Source organism: Carya illinoinensis, chromosome 13 (genome assembly GCF_018687715.1).
Source record: "Carya illinoinensis cultivar Pawnee chromosome 13, C.illinoinensisPawnee_v1, whole genome shotgun sequence".
Taxonomy (NCBI): Eukaryota; Viridiplantae; Streptophyta; class Magnoliopsida; order Fagales; family Juglandaceae; genus Carya; species Carya illinoinensis.
The window spans coordinates 1,711,202-1,731,585 of NC_056764.1; the positions used below are offsets into that span (position 1 = coordinate 1,711,202).

Below are 20,384 nucleotides of genomic sequence, written 5' to 3' on the forward strand. Positions count from 1 at the left end.
ATGCCTAATGGCTAATTTTTTCAGTTATGAATATAGGGTATAAATTTTTAAAACCAACTATTTTCATAGAACATGTATATAATTTATTTAATTTTTTAATAAATTCGCGTTTTCTTTAAGATTGAAATTTGGGGAAAAAAACAACCCAAACAGAAGGGAAAAAAAAAAAAAGTAACGAAACAAAACAGAAAAAACGAAAACAGCGAGTGAATAAAAAATACTAGAGAAAAAACGAGAGAGAGAGAGAGAGAGAGAGAGAGAGAGAGAGAGGACAAGGAAGACGACTTCGTTACCTTCGTCATCGTCGTCACCGTCACCATCATAATCATCGATCCCTGCCATTCCTTTCTTTAGCTAGGTCAGTTATGAGATCCCATTTCTCCCCTCTCTTTCTCTCTTTAAATCGAATTTTCTAAAAGTGACTGTCAATTTTTTCTTGCGGATTTGGTTTTCGTTCTTTTTTTGGGGCTTTGTGTTATTGATCTATGATTTGTTTGGTGGGAATTTTTCAAAGATCTTAAACGTTGCGGTTCTTGATTTTAATTCCTCTTTCTCTTTGGGTTTTCGGATTTTTAGATTGAGAATGTACGGGAACTATAAAAAAAAGATGGAGAATGTAGGGTTGATTTGAATTCGGTTGTGTCTTCCATTGTACTTCTTAGGATAATTTGTAAGTTTCTTTGGGTTTATATTTTGAACTTAATGTAGGCATAAGCGAGGAATTGCGTTCGGTTATGATTTCTACGAATTTAGGTTGGACAAGCTTGACTCTTTGATTTTCATGTGTTTAGCGTTTGCGCTTTTATCTTCTGGGTTGTGGTGTTGCATGGATATAACAATTGCGATCGGTGATTGGAACTGTGGGTTCCTTTTTGTTTATTTATACTTCTGATTTTTGGGAAGAATTTTAGTGGCATTTCCCACTTGAAGCTTTGGATTCCGTTTTGAACAACACATTTTTGTGGATTGTCTTGGTGATCTTTGACTTTTATATGGATTACTCTTGTTTTCACGGTATTAATCTATATTTGTTTCAAAACTTGTTAATAACCCCTATGGGCTGGCTCAAGTGATAAGAGTTTTGGTCTTGGTGGTATGCTCCCTCCAAGTCTAAGGTTTGAACCCTTAGGTTCAGACACCCGGTGCCAATAGAAAAAAAAAAAAAGAAAAAAAAAGAAAAAAAAAAGAAAAAGAAAAACTCATTTGGGGTTTGTGGCCTACATATGCATTATGGTAGGGACTGACTTTCATGGTGGGCAGCTATGATTTTAATGTTTACACCTATGGCGCTTGGACCAAATGCCATCTAATTCCCTGTATCAATCCTGTTTGTGTAAGTAAGTTGCATCTTACCTAACCATAACACGTACAAAAAAAAAAAAGAGTAAAAAAAGTATGATTGTGCTATGTGCTATAAGAAGTTTCCGTATAAGAACTATGAACTTTTGTTTGAAATAGTTGGTCTGTAGGAAGAGATCAACTCGTGGTTTCCTGAAAAGTTGGTGAGTTATGATCTGTGATTTTTGGTCCTTCTAGTGTTTTGAAGATGGCTATAATAGATGGCCTATTGGGCTTGGCATGCTCTTAGAAATGTGGGAGGCTTTAGTTCTTTTGAAGTGTCTGTGGTTGCTTGTAACTGTATTCCATATTCTATCTGGCGATTGTTAGTAAAAATTTTTCATCCTTATTTTTATTGAATGTTAAGTGTGAAACAAAAGCTGCAAGTGGAAGGAATTATGTATTTTAAGCACATTTGTTTAACAAGCTATTGATGTTTTTATTTTTTATTTATTGGCATTGGGTGTCCGGGAACAGCATCCCCGACTAATCTCAGGGGTGCACATGCGCTCGGCAAGGAGTTTCCCACAAGTGTATCTAATCATCGATGTTTTTATATTTGGTGAAAAACATCTAGGTTCATATGGTTTGGTTGCATATGATTTGTTTTCAACACTAATTTCAAAAAAATAAAAATTTGATTTTTCTGTAGTTGTCGCAGCAATATTTGATCTAATTTGAAGCCAGAAAGATGTCTCCAGCATCAAAATCAAAGTCCAAATCAAAGAATAAGCCCTCTGCAGTGTCTGCGAAGGAACAACAGAAGACTTCTTCCAAGCCTTCCGGATCTAATGACAATGGGGGTGGCAGTCCCGCAAGTATTTACAATTCAGTCTCCGGAACATTCCATGTGCTAGAAACATCATCAATTGACTCTTCACCACCTTCCCATGACAGTGGTCATTTCCTTAATATGGATGATACTGATGAGCATTCTAGCAGCCCTCATGGAACAGTCTCCAAGTATGATTCTGTTTCCAACAACGGCAGCTGCTCCGGAGAGTCTGAAGACCCAAAAGAGAAGATAGCTCATTTTACCCCAAAGCAGGAGGCTATACCTGGTTCCGACATTGACAGGCAAGAGAAAATTCGTCTGAAAAATGAGAGGAAGCACCAGCGGCAGAGAGAGAAGCGGGCACAAGAGTTGCATGATCGTTGTAGTGGCTATCTCATGTCAAGAAAGCTGGAAGAACTTTCACAGAAGCTAGTGAGAATGGGGTTCCCTTCTGAACGAGCAATATTCGCGCTGATGTTGAATGAGGGCAAGGTAGAGGAATCAGTTGCCTACCTTTTGGATGGAAATGAAGAAGCTCAACAGAAGCATATTACTAACCTTGGAAGTGGAGCCAATTTGAAAATTGATATTAGTGAAGACCTTGCTTGGATTTCAGTATTGGAGGAGAGATACAAATGCTCAAAGCAAGAGGTTGAAAGAACTGTTGTTGCCTGTGAAGGTGATTTTGAGAAGGCAGAAGATACCTTGAGAGCACAGAAGCGGGAACAATCTGCTACTCCGTTGAAGGCAGAAGAAATTGCAGAGACCAAGAACCTAATGAGACCCAAAGAAGGGCCTGCAGCTTCAGTTACGATACAACAAAGAAGAAATGAAAGGGATTTTAACTACCCAAAGGAAACTGCGGCAGCGGCCACATTTCCAGAACCGGGGAATAGGAACCTGCAGGTTTTAAAGACAAATCAACTTAAGACACTGGCAGAGGAGAGGTGGGCTGCTACTGGATCAGGACCTTCTGCTTCATTAAATTTAGTGCCACCTACTCAGTTAGCACCCCCAGCAAGAAAAGTGGAGGTGCGGGTCGGTGTTGTTGCAAATGAAGGAAGAATATTACAGCAAGGAGGATTGAGGGGGTCAGTAGTTGTGATGCAACGTCCCCAATCCACAAATGCCAAGCACGACCCTGTTTCTAGTGTAAGTGCGTCTCCTTCAGCTGTTCAGTGGTATGGAAGTAGCGTTCCTGCTGTTGAAAGCATACGGTCAAATGGGAAGGTCATACAAAATCAGAGCCGAGGCAGCCTTGGTTGGGAAAATCAGAGCTCAGAGCATTTCCATCATCAGGCTCCTTATAAAGATTTTCCTTTCTCGTTAGGGCCAGTGGATCCCACATCAGCTGGCCTGGGAGGTTCTTGGAGAACAAGTGGTACATCTTCACCAATGGCTCCTTCTGATCCTCGGGGTTCATGGAGCACAATGGGTGGATCCTCACATTCGCTTACATTTCCATCCTCTCTCGGGCTGTTTTCTGGTCATGGTTCAGCAGGAACCTTTGGCTTGTCTTCGCCCATGGACTGGAATACAGGGGGCTTGATGCCTGAGTTAGACTATACTAATATAGATTGGACATTGAATTACCCATCACCTTCCAAATCAAATGGGTTGTTGCTGGGGCTTTCTTCCTTATTGAGGAACGGTTCAGGGATGAGGTTGGGCAGTGCAAATGGAAAGTTCAGATCGGGATTGCAGGATGGTGGAGTGGCTACAGAAGCACCATCTTCTGCTGGTTCGCGTGACTGGACAACTCCTTTTGCGGGCAAGGACATCTTCAGTGTGCCCAGGCAGTTTGTAACTTTTCCATCTCCTTAGGACTTGAGAGCAAAAGGAGAAAAATATAGCATCTGTGGTGGGTCTAGTCATTCCTTTGTGATGGCTGTATTGACGGTTGTTTCTTTGATTCCCAGTGAAAATGCATCTACTAGTTTTTGCTTTACAGCTTGGTTTCTTCTTTCATTCTTTCTTTGTTATTGTTATTAATTTTTCTTCCATTTCGATTTGGAAAAAGAAAAAGAGAGAGGACGGACAGGGTACATGTAACTCATATTTTATGACAAAAAAAAATTAATCATAATAAAGCATGAAAGGTAGCGAATAGGACTTATTGAATTGAGAAATTTTATTTGCAGTTCTCAAGTGTGCAAGCCTTTTATTAAAAGAGAAAAAATATCATTTTAGGAGGGGAGTTTTAGTAATTTTAAAAAGTTTTAAAAATAAAATTGTTTATGACTGCATTGCAATCTCCATCTGGGGATTGTATATAGCATTACTCGAATTGAATTAAGTAGAATTTGACATTTAAATTAAAAGCTTTTAAATTTGTACACACAATGAGGAGCAAAATAATAATAACAGCAAGTGAATTTAATTATCCCACTCACTTGGTATTTTTGTTGGTCTTAGATGCGTATATGCAGAAGATTTGTAGACAATATGAAAGGATATTTTCATAAATGATTTTATATATCATATTATTATCTCATTTGCATTCTACTAAATAAGATGTGTCACATTTATTACTATTAAATCGTCATTTAATGCATACTTCTTTATCATCGAATAGTAATAAATGAGCTACATCATATAGAGTGAGATGTAAATAAGATAATGATATATTGTATAATTTTATTCATAATAAGAAATAAGTAAGATGTTGATGTGTTGTATAGCATTACTCTTTATAAAATATGTTAATTATCCATTTATAAGTAACTTATTTATAAAATCATGTGAAAAGGTATGCTACCAAAAAGAAGATTGGTAGAAATAGTCTCCTGCGCGAGCTAAGGAGTTTTTCTCTTGCTAAAGGCAAGGACAGTCCCCTGGTTTCTTGAAAACAGAGGGGTATAGTGTGCTATCTTGATTATCAACCTTTTTACAGTGAGAATTTTCTTCCCTCATCTTTGTCCTACCCAGATTGAGTAAGGAGTCCCGGTAAGAAACCTTTTACCAAAGACTTCTCTTGGGAAACCCAGTGCTGGTTAGAGATGGAAGAAGCTATAATAGAAAAATGAGGCAAGCTTAAGCTGATCGAGCATGAATAAACTGATGTCTATTTCAATTTAACCACGAAAGAGGCAACTCTCAGACTAGGCAACATGAGTTTATTGGGGCTTGTCATAACAGAGAAAGTGATTAACAGCGAAGCTTTCAAAACTTCAATGCGAAGAATATGGAAGTTACGAGGGGGTTTACAAATCAAAGTAGTAGGCAAAAACCTGTTCTTGTTCGAGTTCAACGAAGAAGTGGATATGCAAAAAGTAAAGCTTGGAAGGCCGTGGTCTTTTGATCGTCAACTTCTTTGTCTAAAAGATTATAATGGTCTGATCTCCCCAACGAACATGGCTTTTGATAAAGAACCATTATGGGTACAAGTTCACAACATCCCGTTGGGAGGTATGACCAGGAAAATAGGAGAACAAACAGGGAGACATGTGGGAGAGGTCCTAGACGTGGATGTAGATGAGCAAGACGTTGGTTGGGGGCCTTATCTACGTATCAAAATCTCAATCGACATTACAAAGCCACTAATGAGGGGAGTCATGGGTTCATGCAACGGTACCAGAGTGTGTTCCAATACGAAAGATTACCCTCTTTTTGTTTCAATTGTGGAGTCATCAAACACAGTCCAGATGGGTGCCAACACCAAAATTCAGAAAGATCGATGCACGGGAAGAAAGAGGCACAATACGAGGTGTGGCTACGAGCTGTAAATCAGAAGGAAAATCCAAAGGAAATGAAGGCAGGCAAAGGAGGGAACCCCAGAAAATCCACCAGCTCATGAGGAAGAAGGTGATGACGTGGACAAGGTCTGTAGCCACCAAGGAAAAAAGTCAAATAATCCTGACAAGTTGGTAGAAGAACTGCGTCCAACCTTACCCCAGACAGAACAACCTTTGGAAATGCCACTTGACAGAGGAGCAGGTACCTCGGGCCCACAAACAAGTATGGTTCCTGACTTGCATGCAGTTGATTTCCCAATTGATTCAATTACTTTTGGTAAACAAAAAGAGCCCGAAGTAGAAAGTCAAGGTCCAACTTTTGTCACGAAGGTTACTGGAAATATAATAGCTGAAGGTCTGTCTTCCAACCTTGGGAATATGAAAGGGTTACAATGTAAAGAGACTCAAAAGCAGAACAATCCCCTGACCATAATTCTTAAGAAAATTGACCCAAACTTACCAACCCCCCACCAGACCAGAACATGGAAGAGAAGGGCGCGTAGGGAGGGGCATATGGATATTGAAAACAACATATTTTTGGAGAAGGAAGAGGTTCAGTATAATAGTAATGAGAACCAACAGGCTACTACTACAAAAAGGAAGGCTGGCTACAAGGAATCGAACAGAAAGAGAGGGAAGCAGTCTTTGGCACTGGTAGATGAGGACATAACAGATTTGGCAGAGGCTGGTGTCCAGCCCTGCCACTCCAAATGAGTCTAATAAGCTGAAACTGCCAAGAGTTTGGGAACCCTTGGACAGTTAGAGTACTTAACATGTTAGTTAAGGATAAGCACCCGAGTTTAGTTTTCTTAATGGAAACTAAATATAAAAACAAGAAAATGGAAGCAATCAAGGTAAAACTGAAGTTAGAAGGATGCTTTACAGTGGAAAGCCATGGAAGTAGTGAGGGTCTTGCACTACTATGGGGTCAAGATCTTGAGGTGCAGATCCAAAGTTTCACAAGATGGCATATCAGTGCGTTGGTGAAGGAGAGAAACAGCCAGCAACAGTGGAGTTTCACTGGTTTTTATGGCCACCCCGACACCTCAAAACGTGATAGTAGCTGGGGATTATTAAAGGCTATCAAGGACCAAACCTCTTTACCTTGGATTTGTATAGGAGAATTTAATGAATTAAAAAGTCAAGAGGAGAAATGGGGTGCTGCACCTAGGCCATACAGGCAAATGGAGAAGTTTAGAGAAGTTCTTAATCTCTGTTCACTTCATGATCTAGTCACTAAGGGTCCTCATTTTATGTGGTCAAATAACATAACTGGGCCCAACTTCACAAAAGAAAAACTCGATAGAGCTATGGCTTCACCTGTATGGATGTCTATTTTCCCAAACAACATCTGTCAAGTTCTTCCAGCAGTAAGTTCAGATCACTCTCCCCTCCACCTAAGGTTGAATTGCCCAAACTTGAGCTGCAGCAAAAGAAAACATGTTTTCAGGTATGAAGCAGCATGGTCTCTAAGGAATGATTGCCAAACAGTGATCGCTGAAGCATGGCAAACATCAACAAACGGGCACCAACTGGATAAGAATTTCAGAGAAAAATTAACAAACTGTCAAAGAATGCTACAGCAGTGGGTAACTAAAAATAAAAAACCAATGTCTCACAGTATCCACAAATAGCTACAACATATTTCAGAAATGTAAAACACAGGATTAGGTGACCATATTAGCAGCATGCAGCAACAGTAGGAAGAGGTACAGTTGTTCTTAGCAGAAGAGGAATTAAGATGGAAACAACGGGCTAAACAATATTGGCTTAAACAAGGGGACCAAAACACAAGCTTCTATCACAAGTATGCATCCCAGAGAAGGAAAACCAACAATATTAGACTCCTACAAGACCAGAATGGAATTGATATTGTCAAACAAGGGAAGATACCAGCAATGTTTACTGAATTCTTTTCTAATTTGTTCACTTCATCTCAGCCTACTACAATAGAGGCATGTATTTCAGGCATGACATCAAAAGTTAGTGAAGACATGAATAGAAATCTCCTGCTGGAACTCACCTCTCAAGAAGTTAAAGAAGCAGTTTTCCAAATGACCCCCTTAAGCTCTCCAGGTCCTGATGGGTTCCCCGCTCAATTTTATCAATCCAACTGGGACCACATACAGCAGGAAGTGCTAGATTTCTCTTTGCAAGTTCTGAATAAAGGAGGCCCTTTGAAGGAAGTGAATGACACTTTCATCACTTTGATCCCTAAGGTAAAAGAGCCAAAGAAAGTGAGTGATTACAGACCAATAAATTTGTGCAATGTCATCTATAAAGTCATAGCTAAGGTGCTTGCTAATAGGCTTAAAGCTATTCTGCCAATGGTGATTTCACATAACCAAAGTGCCTTTGTGCCTGGAAGGTTAATAACAGACAACATCCTTATAGCATATGAAACACTCCATGGGATGAACACTTGGGGTAGAGGCAAAGAGGGTTTTATGGCATTCAAATTGGATATGAGCAAGGCGTACGACAGAGTAGAATAGAGCTTCTTAGAAAGAGTAATGCTGAGAATGGGCTTTGATGCCAAGTGGGTCACTCTAATCATGAAGTGTGTATCTTCTGTCACCATTGCCGTACTGGTAAATGGACAGCCCCAGATTTCCTTTTCCCCCTCTAGAGGTTTAAGGCAGGGGGACCCCCTCTCCCCCTACCTTTTTATGCTTTGTGCTGAAGCTTTAACCTCAATGTTGAATGAGGCAACAGAAACAGGCAATATAACAAGTGTGCAAGTTGGGAAACAACCAGTGTTTATCAATCACCCGTTTTTTGCTGACGATAGCTTGCTCTTTTGCAAGGCTAACTCTCTAGGATGGAGTAGGCTTCTTTTCATCCTAGAAACTTATGAGAGAGGATCAGGCCAAGTGTTAAACAAGGAGAAGACATCTATCTCTTTTAGTAGAAACACCCCACTAGAAAACCAGCAGATGATTCTACAGCTTGCAGGTGTAAAATCTTAGGGATCATTTGAGAAATACTTGGGTCTCCCCTCTATGGTGGGCAGGAAAAAGGTGGCAGCTTTCCACTCAATCATTGATAGGACCTGGGCAAGGGCTACTAATTGGAGAACTAAGTTTTTACCAGCAGCAAGTAAGGAGATACTACTCAAAGCTGTGCTTCAAGCTATCCCAACCTATTCCATGGGCATTTTCCTCCTCCCTCAGTCAATCATTCAAAGACTCAACATACTACTTAAGAAATTCTGGTGGGGGTACAATGAAGATCACACAAAGATTCAGTGGGTGAAGTGGAGTCTCATGGGGAAAGCAAAGGATCAAGGGGGGCTGGGGTTTAGGGATCTTAACAGCTTTAACATTGCAATGCTAGCAAAGCAAAGTTGGCGCATCCTAAAATTCCCTGATTCCCTACTAGCCCAAGTTTTCAAGAGTAAATACTTCCTGCATTCAGATTTAATGGAAGCAAGACTGGGAAACAGGCCCTTCTTTGCTTGGAGAAGCATTATGAAAGGCAACCAACTACTTAAAGAGGGCCTAATCTGGAGAATTGGAAATGGGAGAAGAACTAAAATATGGGAGAAGAAATACACAAACATACAATATGAATTCTTCCTTATTTTCTGTTGACATGCATTACTTTGTACTTTGTTTTCCTTATAACAGACAACATTCTTATAGCATATGAAACACTCCATGGGATGAACACTCGGGGTAGAGGCAAAGAGGGCTTTATGGCACTCAAATTGGATATGAGCAAGGCGTACGACAGAGTAGAGTGGAGCTTCTTAGAAAGAGTAATGCTGAGAATGGGCTTTGATGTCAAGTGGGTCAATCTAATCATGAAGTGTGTATCTTCTGTCACCTATGCCGTACTGGTAAATGGACAACCCCAGATTTCCTTTTCCCCCTCTAGAGGTTTAAGGTAGCGGGACCCCCTCTCCCCCTACCTTTTTATCCTTTGTGCTGAAGCTTTAACCTCAATGCTAAATGAGGCAACAGAAACAGGCAGTATAACAAGTGTGCAAGTTGGGAAACAACCAGTGTTTATCAATCACCTGTTTTTTGCTGACGATAGCTTGCTCTTTTGCAAGGCTAACTCTTTAGAATGGAGTAGGCTTCTTTTCATCCTAGAAACTTATGAGAGAGGATCAGGCCAAGTGTTAAACACGGAGAAGACATCTATCTCCTTTAGTAGAAACACCCCACTAGAAAACTAGCAGATGATTCTACAGCTTGCAGGTGTAAAATCTTAGGGATCATTTGAGAAATACTTGGGTCTCCCCTCCATGGTGGGCAGAAAAAAGGTGGCAGCTTTCCACTCAATCATTGATAGGACCTAGGCAAGGGTTACTAATTGGAGAACTAAGTTTTTACCAGCAGCAGGTAAGGAGATACTACTCAAAGCTGTGCTTCAAGCTATCCCAACCTATTCCATGGGCATTTTCCTCCTCCCTCAGTCAATCATTCAAAAACTCAACATACTACTTAAGAAATTCTGGTGGGGGTACAATGAAGATCACACAAAGATTCAGTGGGTGAAGTGGAGTCTCATGGGGAAAGCAAAGGATCAAGGGGGGCTGGGGTTTAGGGATCTTAACAGTTTTAACATTGCAATGCTAGCAAAGCAAAGTTAGCGCATCCTAAAATTCCCTGATTCCCTACTAGCCCAAGTTTTCAAGAGTAAATACTTCCCTTATTCAGATTTAATGGAAGCAAGACTGGGAAACATGCCCTCCTTTGCTTGGAGAAGCATTATGAAAGGCAACTAACTACTTAAAGATGGCTTAATCTGGAGAATTGGAAATGGGAGAAGAACTAAAATATGAGACGACCATTGGATCCCATCATCACCACCTCACAAGGTCAACACTAGAGGAGAGGAGAAGAATCTGAAGTGGGTGTCCGAACTTATTGATCCTGAACTAAAACAGTGGAAGGAAAGCATCCTTAGGTCCCATTTTAATCCAGAGGAAATTGAGAAGATAAAAGCCATTCCCATCAGCCTAGGAGGTAGGGAAGACCAACAGGTATGGGCAGCCTCACCGAGTGGTTTATTCAATGTAAAGAGTGCTTATCTCCTGCATAAGGAGATGATCAACCAAAAGGAAGGCGATTCCTCAAGTAGCAGGGAATACTCTGAAGAATGGAAAGCTGTATGGCATCTGAAAACCTCAAACTCAGTTAAAATGTTCACTTGGAAAGCTTGCCAAGATGCCCTTCCCACGTTGGCAAACTTGTACAAAAGGAAAATAGTTGAGAATATGGATTGCCCGATATGCAAACTGGCACCAGAAACTGGAGTTCATGTGTTATGGAACTGTGAGACAGCAAAGGGTGTTTGGGGACAGGGTTGCATCAAAATTCAGAAGATGGCAGGAAACAGAACCTCGTTCAGTGAGATTTGGAGTCAGATGGTAAAGAACTTAAAGAAAGAAGATCTTGCAGAAGCAGCAATTACAGCTAGGCTGATTTGGTTCATAAGGAACACCTTGATCCATGGAAATTCCTTCACCCCTCCAGGTCTAATTATTCAAGCAGCTAAAATGGAAATGAAGAACTTCAAGGAAGCCACGGATAAGCCACAATTCAATCCAAGATGCACCTCGGGTCAAACATTTGAATTATGGAAGAAACCACCAGAGGGTTCATATAAACTTAACTGGAGTGCGAGAATTGACAAAGCAACAGCTAGAGTGGGAATTAGAGCAATCATAAGAGATCCTAGTGGCCAGGTGATTGGAACTCTCCAAGCAACAAGATCTTTAAGAACTGACCAATTTACTGCTGAATCATATGCCTTATTGATAGCATCTTCTTTCTACAAAGAAAGTGGAATCTCAACAGTGATTGTGGAGGGTGAATCTCAAAAAGAGATAAACATTCTTAGATATGAAGTAACTGATTGGAGTCAAGGGGATCTGATTATCGAAGAAGCAAAAGATGTTCTCAGCTCGTGTCTGTCATGGTCGGCTAACTTAGCCAAGAAGGAGGCAAACAACGCAGCTTGTATTTTAGCTAAAAATGCTCTTTTGATGTGTGAAGACGTGTATGAGTTAGAAGAAATTTCCAACTGTACCTTATCCACTGTTCTCAGTGAGATGATGTAATTTGTTTGAAGATCAATAAACTAACAAGTTTATTTCAAAAAATATATATATTTATAAAATCAGGTAGTTGATTTTAAAAGTGCATTGACCAAATTGCATACTTCAGATCCAAGCCGTCGAATCAACACGATCACGATCGCTCACGTTACGTTCTAGCTCTCTCTCTCTCTCTCTCTCATGTAGACGCCACGCAATCCCCGTTATTTCGGGGCAAATTCCCGACTTGTTCTTCCCATCACACTCGAGACTCTCTCGAAAATTCGAAATCAACCAACACAGAAACGTCGGGAGTTTATTTGCAATCAAGCAGAGAATTTGAGAAACAAACCGAGACGAGCCGCTAATGGTGCTACCGGCGGTGCAAGCGGGTTCGAACCCACAACAGACCCAACAGTTCCTGAGCTCCGTCCTCTCCCAGCGCGGGCCCTCCGCGCTCCCTTACTCCGAGGACACCAAGTGGCTGATCCGCCAGCACCTTGTCTCCCTCACCTCCGCCTACCCTTCCCTCGAGCCCAAAACGGCGACCTTCACCCACAACGACGGCCGTTCCGTCAATCTCCTCCAGGCCGACGGCACCGTCCCCATGTCTTTCCAGGGCCTGACCTACAACATCCCCGTCATCATCTGGCTCATGGATTCCTACCCCCGCCACCCCCCTTGCGTCTACGTCAATCCCACGCGTGACATGGTCATCAAGCGTCCCCACCCTTATGTCAACCCCTCCGGCCTTGTCTCCGTTCCTTACCTTCACAATTGGGTCTACCCTAGCTCCAATTTAGTCGACCTCGTTCGTAATCTCAGCCTCCACTTTGGCCGTGACCCACCGCTCTATTCCCAGCGCCGCCCTAGCCCTAGCCCTAACCCTCATCCTAATTTTACTCCTCCCTCTCCTTCTCATCCTGCCAACGCGTCGGCTTCTACTTTGGGTTACACGCGCCCCGTGATTCCACCGAGACCGTACCCGCCTTCTCCGTACGGTGGTCAGACGGAGGATCCGTCGGAGGTTTACAAGAAGAACGCGGTGAACAAGTTGGTGGAATCGGTGCTCGGGGATATGACGGTGATGAGGAAGGCACGTGAGGCGGAGATGGAAGGGCTTTTCAACGCGCAGGCGGTGCTGCGGAACCGGGAGGAGCAGCTGAAGAAGGGCCTCAACGAGATGCAAAATGAGATGGAAGGGTTGGAGCAGCAATTGCAGATGGTGCTGATGAACACCGACTTGTTGGAGGCGTGGTTGAGGGAGAACGAAGCGAAGCTGAGGATTCACGGCGATAATGTTGACGTGGACGACGCGTTCGAGAGCGTTGACGTGCTCTCGAAGCAAATGCTCGAGTGTACGGCATCCGATTTGGCCCTCGAGGACGTGGTGTACTCATTAGACAAGGCGGTTCAGGAGGGTGCGATACCATTCGATTTGTACCTGAGGAACGTGCGGCTGTTGTCGCGTGAGCAGTTCTTTCACCGCGCCACAGCTGCCAAAGTGCGGGCCGCGCAGATGCAGGCTCAAGTTGCCAATATGGCTGCTCGGATTTCTCACTATGGAGGCGACACCGAGGCACTACGTGTTCGGGCTTGATTGGTTTCTCAAAGGGGTTGTTATAAACAAAATTATACAGTTGAAGGTAATATTCCTGGCAAAATTCTCAATGATCTTTTTTTTTGGGAGTGCGCGGGGGGGTGGGGTGAGTTTTTTTGTTTTTCATCGGTTTTAGCTTGTTCGATAATGATTTATGTCGATGGGTTATGCAAATACGTGATGTTGTGTTCTGATTGAACGATCGATGGTTTAAGTTCAAATTTTTGATCTTATCTTTTCAAATCTCATTTTAAAAATGAAGTCATTGGGTCTTGTTCATTATGTAGAGGAAAATGTATTTTCAGGCATAAACTGATTAAAATTTGACTTGAACTTGAAGCAAGCACACATGACTCAACTCAGTGCTTGTTCTGGCGCTTGTGCCCACGACAATGATTTTCTTATGTCAGTACTTGAGGCCAACCCAATGGGTTCTTACTTCAGAAATTTATCTGAGCAAGGGCTCAATTTCACCTGGGCAAGATGTGGTATGGGGCAGCCTCAAGGTTTTACAGGTTTCCCCATATGTTTTTCGTACAGGGAACTGCCCAAATTCCTGTAACCAAATATATCTATTACTTGTAAAATAAAATCTGATGTCGTTATTTTTCGTTTCTTGTTTTCATGCTGCTGTTGGTTCTTTTATTTTTCGTCTCTTGTTTCAGTCTCAAGGAAAGATTTGCGATGCAATACTGTAATTATTTATCTGTCATAAGAAAGGTTGCACTTTTGATCTGTCCTGCGTCAATAATCACGTGGTTTGTGTTTCAAGAGTTTGGTCTACTGTGATAAGAACTGTAAGTGGACGTGGTGCTGATATTACCCTAAGTCGACCCTCAATTTAAATTAAGTGTGAGGCTTATCTATAGTCTATATTAGGACTTGCAGATTGGATAGAGGCACTGTAAGAAGTTTTTCTGCCCTGCAACTACAAGTTGGACAGGCAAGTTCGTCTAGATATGTTGCCATATGCCAATATTAATAAAGTGGCACTCTTTTCATCCTTCAAGAGCTTGGCAAGATGCACACCTACCACTTTCAACAGTTGTAGCAGCTTAAGCAGGTTTTGAGTTGGGAAGGGTGTACACATTCGTAATCACCTCTAATATTGAAGTGTCATCTAGTCACTATCAAATGAGATCTTTATATGTCCATACTTGCGCTGAGTCATTGCCTTTAGGAAAACATCATGTATATGTCTCCATTTGCATGACGTAGCTGCCTTCCCAGCAGAATGCTTAGTGTAGGCGATTAAAGGAGGTAGTGTAACGGTTTCATGGCTTGGGACATTTGATTTGTAGTCATAGGGATTATGCTTGGAGAGTTCCAATGGATGTTGTTAGCAGTTGCAGTGGGCATGGAATGCTATTGTAGCTACGTATCTCGCGGGATTCTTACACCAGAATGGCAGGATGCAGGCATTTCATGATTACGGAGTTTGTTTGTCATGTGGTGTTGGCCTTATGGGTTATTTAATATAATCCTGAACTCGTGAGATGATTAGGATCATCATTCATCAGCATAATTTATGATAGAGTTCTTTGAGTTCAAAAAATGACATTCAGAACATTGTGAATTCCATGAATTCTAGAATTGGTGGAAGAAATTTGGTAATGTATATATGTTTTTTATACATGGATGAGGGTCCTCTAGAATCTAATATGGATGTGGTTATTATTGACCGTCTTTACGGAAAATTAACGTGGTAGAAATCTCAACCACTCGGTGGAGTTCATAGCTTTTGTCCTTCATTTGGCGAAAGAGTAAAGAAGAAACATAGCAATTTCAGGGATCATATGCCGAGTTCAAAAGCCTTAAGTATCAGGAAACAGATCAAATATGCCTTACGTGGTAATCTTCTGCAAAACTAATGGTCCATGATTTAAAATTAAGCAACACTCGAACGAAACAGTGAGCAATGATACATCATATTCTTGTGAATCTTGGGATATATATATATATATATAGATAGAAAGAAAGGAGACAATGGGGGAGGAAATGGGAGGAGGGATACCAATGTGTCGACTGCATTCCGTAAAATTTTTTTATATTTATAAAAAAAAATTGAAAAATTTAAATTGTTAAGAGTCTTCAGTGTGTATATTATATTTAATTTTTTTTTTAAATAAAATATTGGATTGTGTAAGAAAAAGAAGAGAAAATAATATTCGAAGAAATGAGAGGAAAATGCTCTACTTTCTATTTGATTGATAGTGAAAGAATATATATACACGCTAGGTACACGACTAACAGCTAAAGGAATAAAGGAATCACTATACAGCTCATCATAACAAAAATGGTAAAAAAGCATAACAGAAAAAATAATAGGAATAGAAGCTTCTAGTCTCTTCAGTCAGGTCCTTCTTCTCGTGTATAATCAGTAGAGGGTAAACGACTTGTAGTAGATGGGCCTTGTGAATAACAACTTGTAGCACTTGTATGCTGCAATACCCCCTCACAAGATGGAGAATAGAAGTTTACTATTCCCATCTTGAGCAAATGAGTGTGAAGAACTGAAAAAGGCAGAGCTTTGGTTAGAAAATCTACAAGTTGCAGATGTGTAGAAACATGAGAAGTAGAAATTGAACCATCAAGGATTTTGTCTCGAATTGAATGGCAATCTATCTCAATGTGCTTGGTTCTCTCATGAAAAAGAGGATTGGCAGCGATGTGAAGCGCGGCTTGGTTATCACAGAAAAGTTGTGCAGCTTGAGGGTGATCAACTTGAAGATCAGTAAGGAGAAACCTAAGCCAAGTTAACTCGGAACATGTTGCTGCCATAGCTCTATATTCAGCTTCAGCTGAAGAGTGTGAAACCACAATCTGCTTTTTAGATTTCCAAGAAATGAGAGAGTTTCCTATTAGTACACAATATCCAGTGACAGAGCGACGAGTATCGGGGCAAGAGGCCCAATCTGAGTCGCAATAAGTTGAAAGTTGCAGAGAAGAGGCAGTAGAGAATAGAATGCCTTGAGCTGGAGTTGTCTTAATGTACTTGAGCACCTTGTGAGCAGCAGCCAAGTGAGCTGACGTAGGAGTGGCCATGAATTGGCTCAATGTATGGACAACATAACTTATATCCGGGCGAGTAATAGTGAGATATAGCAATCTCCCTACTAACCGACGATAAATGGAAGGATCCTTCAATGTAGAACCAACTGCTTTGCTTAGTTTTAAGTTCTGGTCCATTGGCACTTTGATAGGTTTGGAACCTAAAGTACCAGAATCAGCAAGGATGTCAAGAGCATATTTGCATTGACAAATATAAATTCCTTGAGAGCAACGGGCAACCTCAATACCAAGAAAGTAGCGAAGAGGACCAAGGTCTTTAATTTTGAAGTGATCATTCAAGAAGACTTTGAGAGCAGCTATAGAGTCATGGGAGTCACTGGCCACAAGTATGTCATCAACATAGACTAAAAGAGCTGTAAAAGAGTCATTAGTTGTCTTGACAAAAAGACTATAATCTGCCTTGGACTGAGAAAAGCCAAAATCCAATAAATGTGAGGTGAGTTTGGCATACCATTGTATAGAGGCTTGCTTCAAGCCATAGAGACTCTTTAACAATTTGCTAACCTGATTAGGACCTCCTTTGGAGTAGTCAGGTGGTTTATTCATATAGATTTCCTCTTCTAAGTCACCATGGAGGAAGGCATTATTAATATCAAATCGATGCAAATGCCAACCTCAAATTGCAGCAATGGATAAGAGGCATCTTACTATCACCATTTTGGCTATTGGTGAGAAAATGTCAGTGTAATCAATGCCTTCTTGTTGAGTGTAGCCCTTTGCAACCAAACGCGCCTTTAATCTTTCCACACTGCCATCTGAGTTGTGTTTCACTTTATACACATATTTACAATCAATAGGTACTTTTCCATGAAGTAAATCTGTGAAGACCCAAGTATTGTTCTGTTCTAAGGCATGTAATTCAGCATCCATGGCTATGCACTAGTTAGGATTTTTCACTGCTTGATTGTAGCAAGTAGGCAGAAAAACAGTAGAAATAGATGAAGAAAATGCTTGACAAGAGGGGGAAAATTTATCATAATTCAAGTAATCTTGTAATGGAAAAGAACAAGTAGAGGAAAGAGGAGATACCTGAACCTTGAACTGAGAAATGGGAGTCAAAACAGCCTGCTGGCAATGAAAGTCTTTAAGGTAGTGAGGGGCTGCTCGAGTTCTGGTTGACCTGCGAAGTATAGGTTCTTTGGAAGAAGATGGAGGTGAAGAAATTATACTGTCAGAAGGTGGAGCATCAGGTATAGTGGCGGAAGGTGATGGAGTATTATTAAAAGGACAAGAATTAGAAGGAAATGAAGGAGGTGTGGAAGGAGAATAATCAAGGAAATCAGGTAGAGGAGGAGTAAAAATAGGAGAGGGAGTAGCTTCTGTATGATGTGGTTTAAGATTAGTAAATTGAGGAGAAAGGAAAGGAAAGGTTTGTTCATGGAAAATAACATTTCTAGAAACAAAGGTGGTATGTTTTTCAAGATCCAAGAGCTTGTAGCCCTTAACTTCAAAAGGGTAACCCAGAAAAATACACTGCCTGCCTTTTGGATCAAATTTCTTGCGACCACGAGAGATTGTTGTTGCAAAACAAAGGCATCCAAAAATTCTAAGGTGAGGTATCTGGGTTTGGTGGAAAACAAAACTTCATAGGGTGATTTATTGTTAAGTAAAGGAGTAGGGGTTCAGTTAATGAGATATACTGCTGTGAGGATGCAACCATTCCAAAAATGTAAAGGCAAACCAGATTGGAATCGTAGGGCTCTAGCCACATTTAGGATGTGTTGGTGTTTTCTCTCAACTACTTAATTTTGTTGAGGGGTTTCCACACAAGATCTTTGATGAATAATGCCCTTTTGGTTAAAAAAATCTGTCATTTGGAATTCAACCCCATTGTCACTTCAAAGCACTTTAATTTTAGTGTCAAATTGTGTTTCTATCATATTATTGAAGGACTCAAGGCATTTTCTTGTTTCAGACTTGGTATGGAGCAAATAAACCCAAGTGGTGCGTGAGAAATCTTCAACAATGGTTAAGAAAAACCTACTTCCATCATAGGCAGGTACAGAACATGGCCCCCAAAGGTCACAATGGATCATATTAAATATAGAATGAGTCTTGTGATAACTAATAGGAAAAGAAAGTTTGTGTTGCTTAGCCATAGGACAAACATAACAAGGAGTAACTTTACTCGAACTGTAAGTGCTTTTTACATCAGGATCATCAATTAAATCAAGCCTAGAATTAGAAATGTGACCAAGGCGACAATGCCAAAGGTCAGAAGAGTTGCTATTGTTCATGGCAGAAGCAGATATGGATGAAAAAGTAGTTGATATAAATGATAAAGCTGCTGCAAGGGCAGTTGGAGGAACAATTTCTGGCAAAAGATGATAGGGGCTGCCTTTGACTTCACCCTTCCCAATCGTGGTCCAGGTGGAAAGGTCCTGAATGAAGCAATAATTAGACAAGAAAAACAAACAAGAAGTGAGTGATTCTGTGAGTCTTTTAACAGAAATCAAATTAAATGAGAACAATGGTACACATAATACATTCTTAAGAAGAATATTCTTGGTGACCTGAACATCACCTAAGTGTGTGACAGGAATGGAAGTACCATTAGGCAATTTGACTGAATAAGAAACCTCTGAAATAATAGAGGAAAAATAAGAAGTGCTACAAATCATGTGATCTGTGGCACCTGAATCTATTATCCAAGGAATTTTAAAAGGATGTAGAGGTTTGTAATTAAAAACAAAGAGGCAGAGAGGTATACCAGAAATCTTTGAAGCTTTAGGTTCAGTTGAAATAGTCGATGAACAACCTGTGCATGATTTGCAGAAGGACAAGCAGTTGAAAATTCCTTATGCTGAAGCAAGTTCATGAGTTGTTGATATTGCTCCTTAGTGAAACTTACTTTATCCTCACAAATTTCCTCCAAATTAGTATCAATTGATAAGCTGGTTTGGTTAATAGATGGTCCAAAATTCTTTCCCTTATATAACTTGTGCCCTGGAGGATAACCATGCAACTTATAACATTTGTCAATCAAATGACCAGTTTGCTTGCAGTGGGTGCAAATGAGAGCTTGTGCATCTCCTATTTTGAAACAATTGTCAAGAGTATGACCCTATATACGACAATGAGTACAGTATGGTCTATCTTTCCTCCCATTCACAGAAGTTTTTATATTGGGTTTGAAAGAGGAATAAGAAGTGTTGGTGACCAAGGCCATAGTGTCAGGGTTTGGAGAGGTTGAAATAATTTGGTGATGCTGTTCTTGCTGTTGAATAAGGGAAAAAACCTTGTTGACAGGGAGAATAGGGTCAAGAAGCATGATCTGATCCCTAGCATTGGTATACCTATCATTTAGTCCCATGAGAAATTGAATGACATTGTCTCTTTGACATCTTTCATTTAGAACAGTCAATTTTCCACATGCACAAGTAGGTATAGGATCATAAATAGCAAGTTCATCCCATAGAGTTTTAAGTTTACCATAGTAAACACTCACTGGATCATTTTCTTGTCTCAGGTTGGTCAAGTTCCTTTTCAATTGAAAGATACGAGGTCCATTCTGCTGAGTGAAGCGGTCCCTGAGTTCATTCCATACATCCTGTGCATCATCAACAAAGGCAATACTTGACTTCACAACAATACTGATAGAGTTATGGATCCAGCATATAATCATATCATTGCACATTTCCCAAGCGTCAAATAAAGGGTCTACAGGGCCAGTAGGTTAGGCAATACTCCCATTGATAAAGCCGAGCTTGTTTCTTGCTCTAAGAGCTCGTGACCATGTTGTATAATTGTCAGTGGTGAGAAGATCAGTAACAAGGGTTACAGTGGTATTATCTCCATGATCAACGCGATAAGGAT

General features: G+C 40.7%; 5 protein-coding genes across 8 annotated transcripts; 4 read left to right on the top strand and 1 right to left on the bottom strand.

Annotated features, from left to right (window-relative positions):
• The first annotated feature begins 193 nt into the window (after positions 1-193).
• On the top strand, positions 194-4,061 carry LOC122292065. 2 transcript variants are annotated; one of them, XM_043100261.1, is made up of 2 exons: positions 194-358; positions 1,991-4,061. In XM_043100261.1, exon 2 carries the CDS (start codon positions 2,030-2,032, stop codon positions 3,935-3,937), a length of 1,908 nt encoding a protein of 635 aa, XP_042956195.1. In that variant the 5' UTR covers positions 194-358; positions 1,991-2,029; the 3' UTR covers positions 3,938-4,061. The 2 variants fall into 2 exon arrangements, with proteins under 2 accessions (XP_042956195.1, XP_042956196.1); XM_043100262.1 differs by having other exon boundaries at positions 206-358; positions 2,000-4,061.
• Positions 4,062-6,686: 2,625 nt separating this feature from the next.
• Positions 6,687-8,342, top strand: LOC122292146. Its single transcript, XM_043100367.1, has 2 exons — positions 6,687-7,436; positions 7,788-8,342. The coding sequence occupies exons 1-2, from the start codon at positions 6,687-6,689 to the stop codon at positions 8,340-8,342; spliced, it is 1,305 nt and encodes a 434-aa protein (XP_042956301.1).
• Positions 8,343-8,849: 507 nt separating this feature from the next.
• Positions 8,850-11,920, top strand: LOC122292147. The gene is made up of 3 exons (XM_043100368.1): positions 8,850-9,324; positions 9,477-9,688; positions 10,745-11,920. The coding sequence occupies exons 1-3, from the start codon at positions 8,850-8,852 to the stop codon at positions 11,918-11,920; spliced, it is 1,863 nt and encodes a 620-aa protein (XP_042956302.1).
• A 126-nt stretch (positions 11,921-12,046) lies between these two features.
• LOC122292299 (protein ELC-like) lies at positions 12,047-20,056 on the top strand. 3 transcript variants are annotated; one of them, XM_043100558.1, is made up of 2 exons: positions 12,047-13,542; positions 20,038-20,056. In XM_043100558.1, exon 1 carries the CDS (start codon positions 12,264-12,266, stop codon positions 13,494-13,496), a length of 1,233 nt encoding a protein of 410 aa, XP_042956492.1. In that variant the 5' UTR covers positions 12,047-12,263; the 3' UTR covers positions 13,497-13,542; positions 20,038-20,056. The 3 variants fall into 3 exon arrangements, with proteins under 3 accessions (XP_042956492.1, XP_042956491.1, XP_042956490.1); XM_043100557.1 differs by lacking the exon at positions 20,038-20,056 and adding an exon at positions 14,708-15,233; XM_043100556.1 differs by lacking the exon at positions 20,038-20,056 and adding an exon at positions 13,837-14,106.
• On the bottom strand, positions 15,846-17,114 carry LOC122292148 (uncharacterized mitochondrial protein AtMg00810-like). The gene has a single exon (XM_043100369.1). It carries the CDS (start codon positions 17,112-17,114, stop codon positions 15,846-15,848), a length of 1,269 nt encoding a protein of 422 aa, XP_042956303.1.
• Positions 20,057-20,384: the final 328 nt, after the last annotated feature.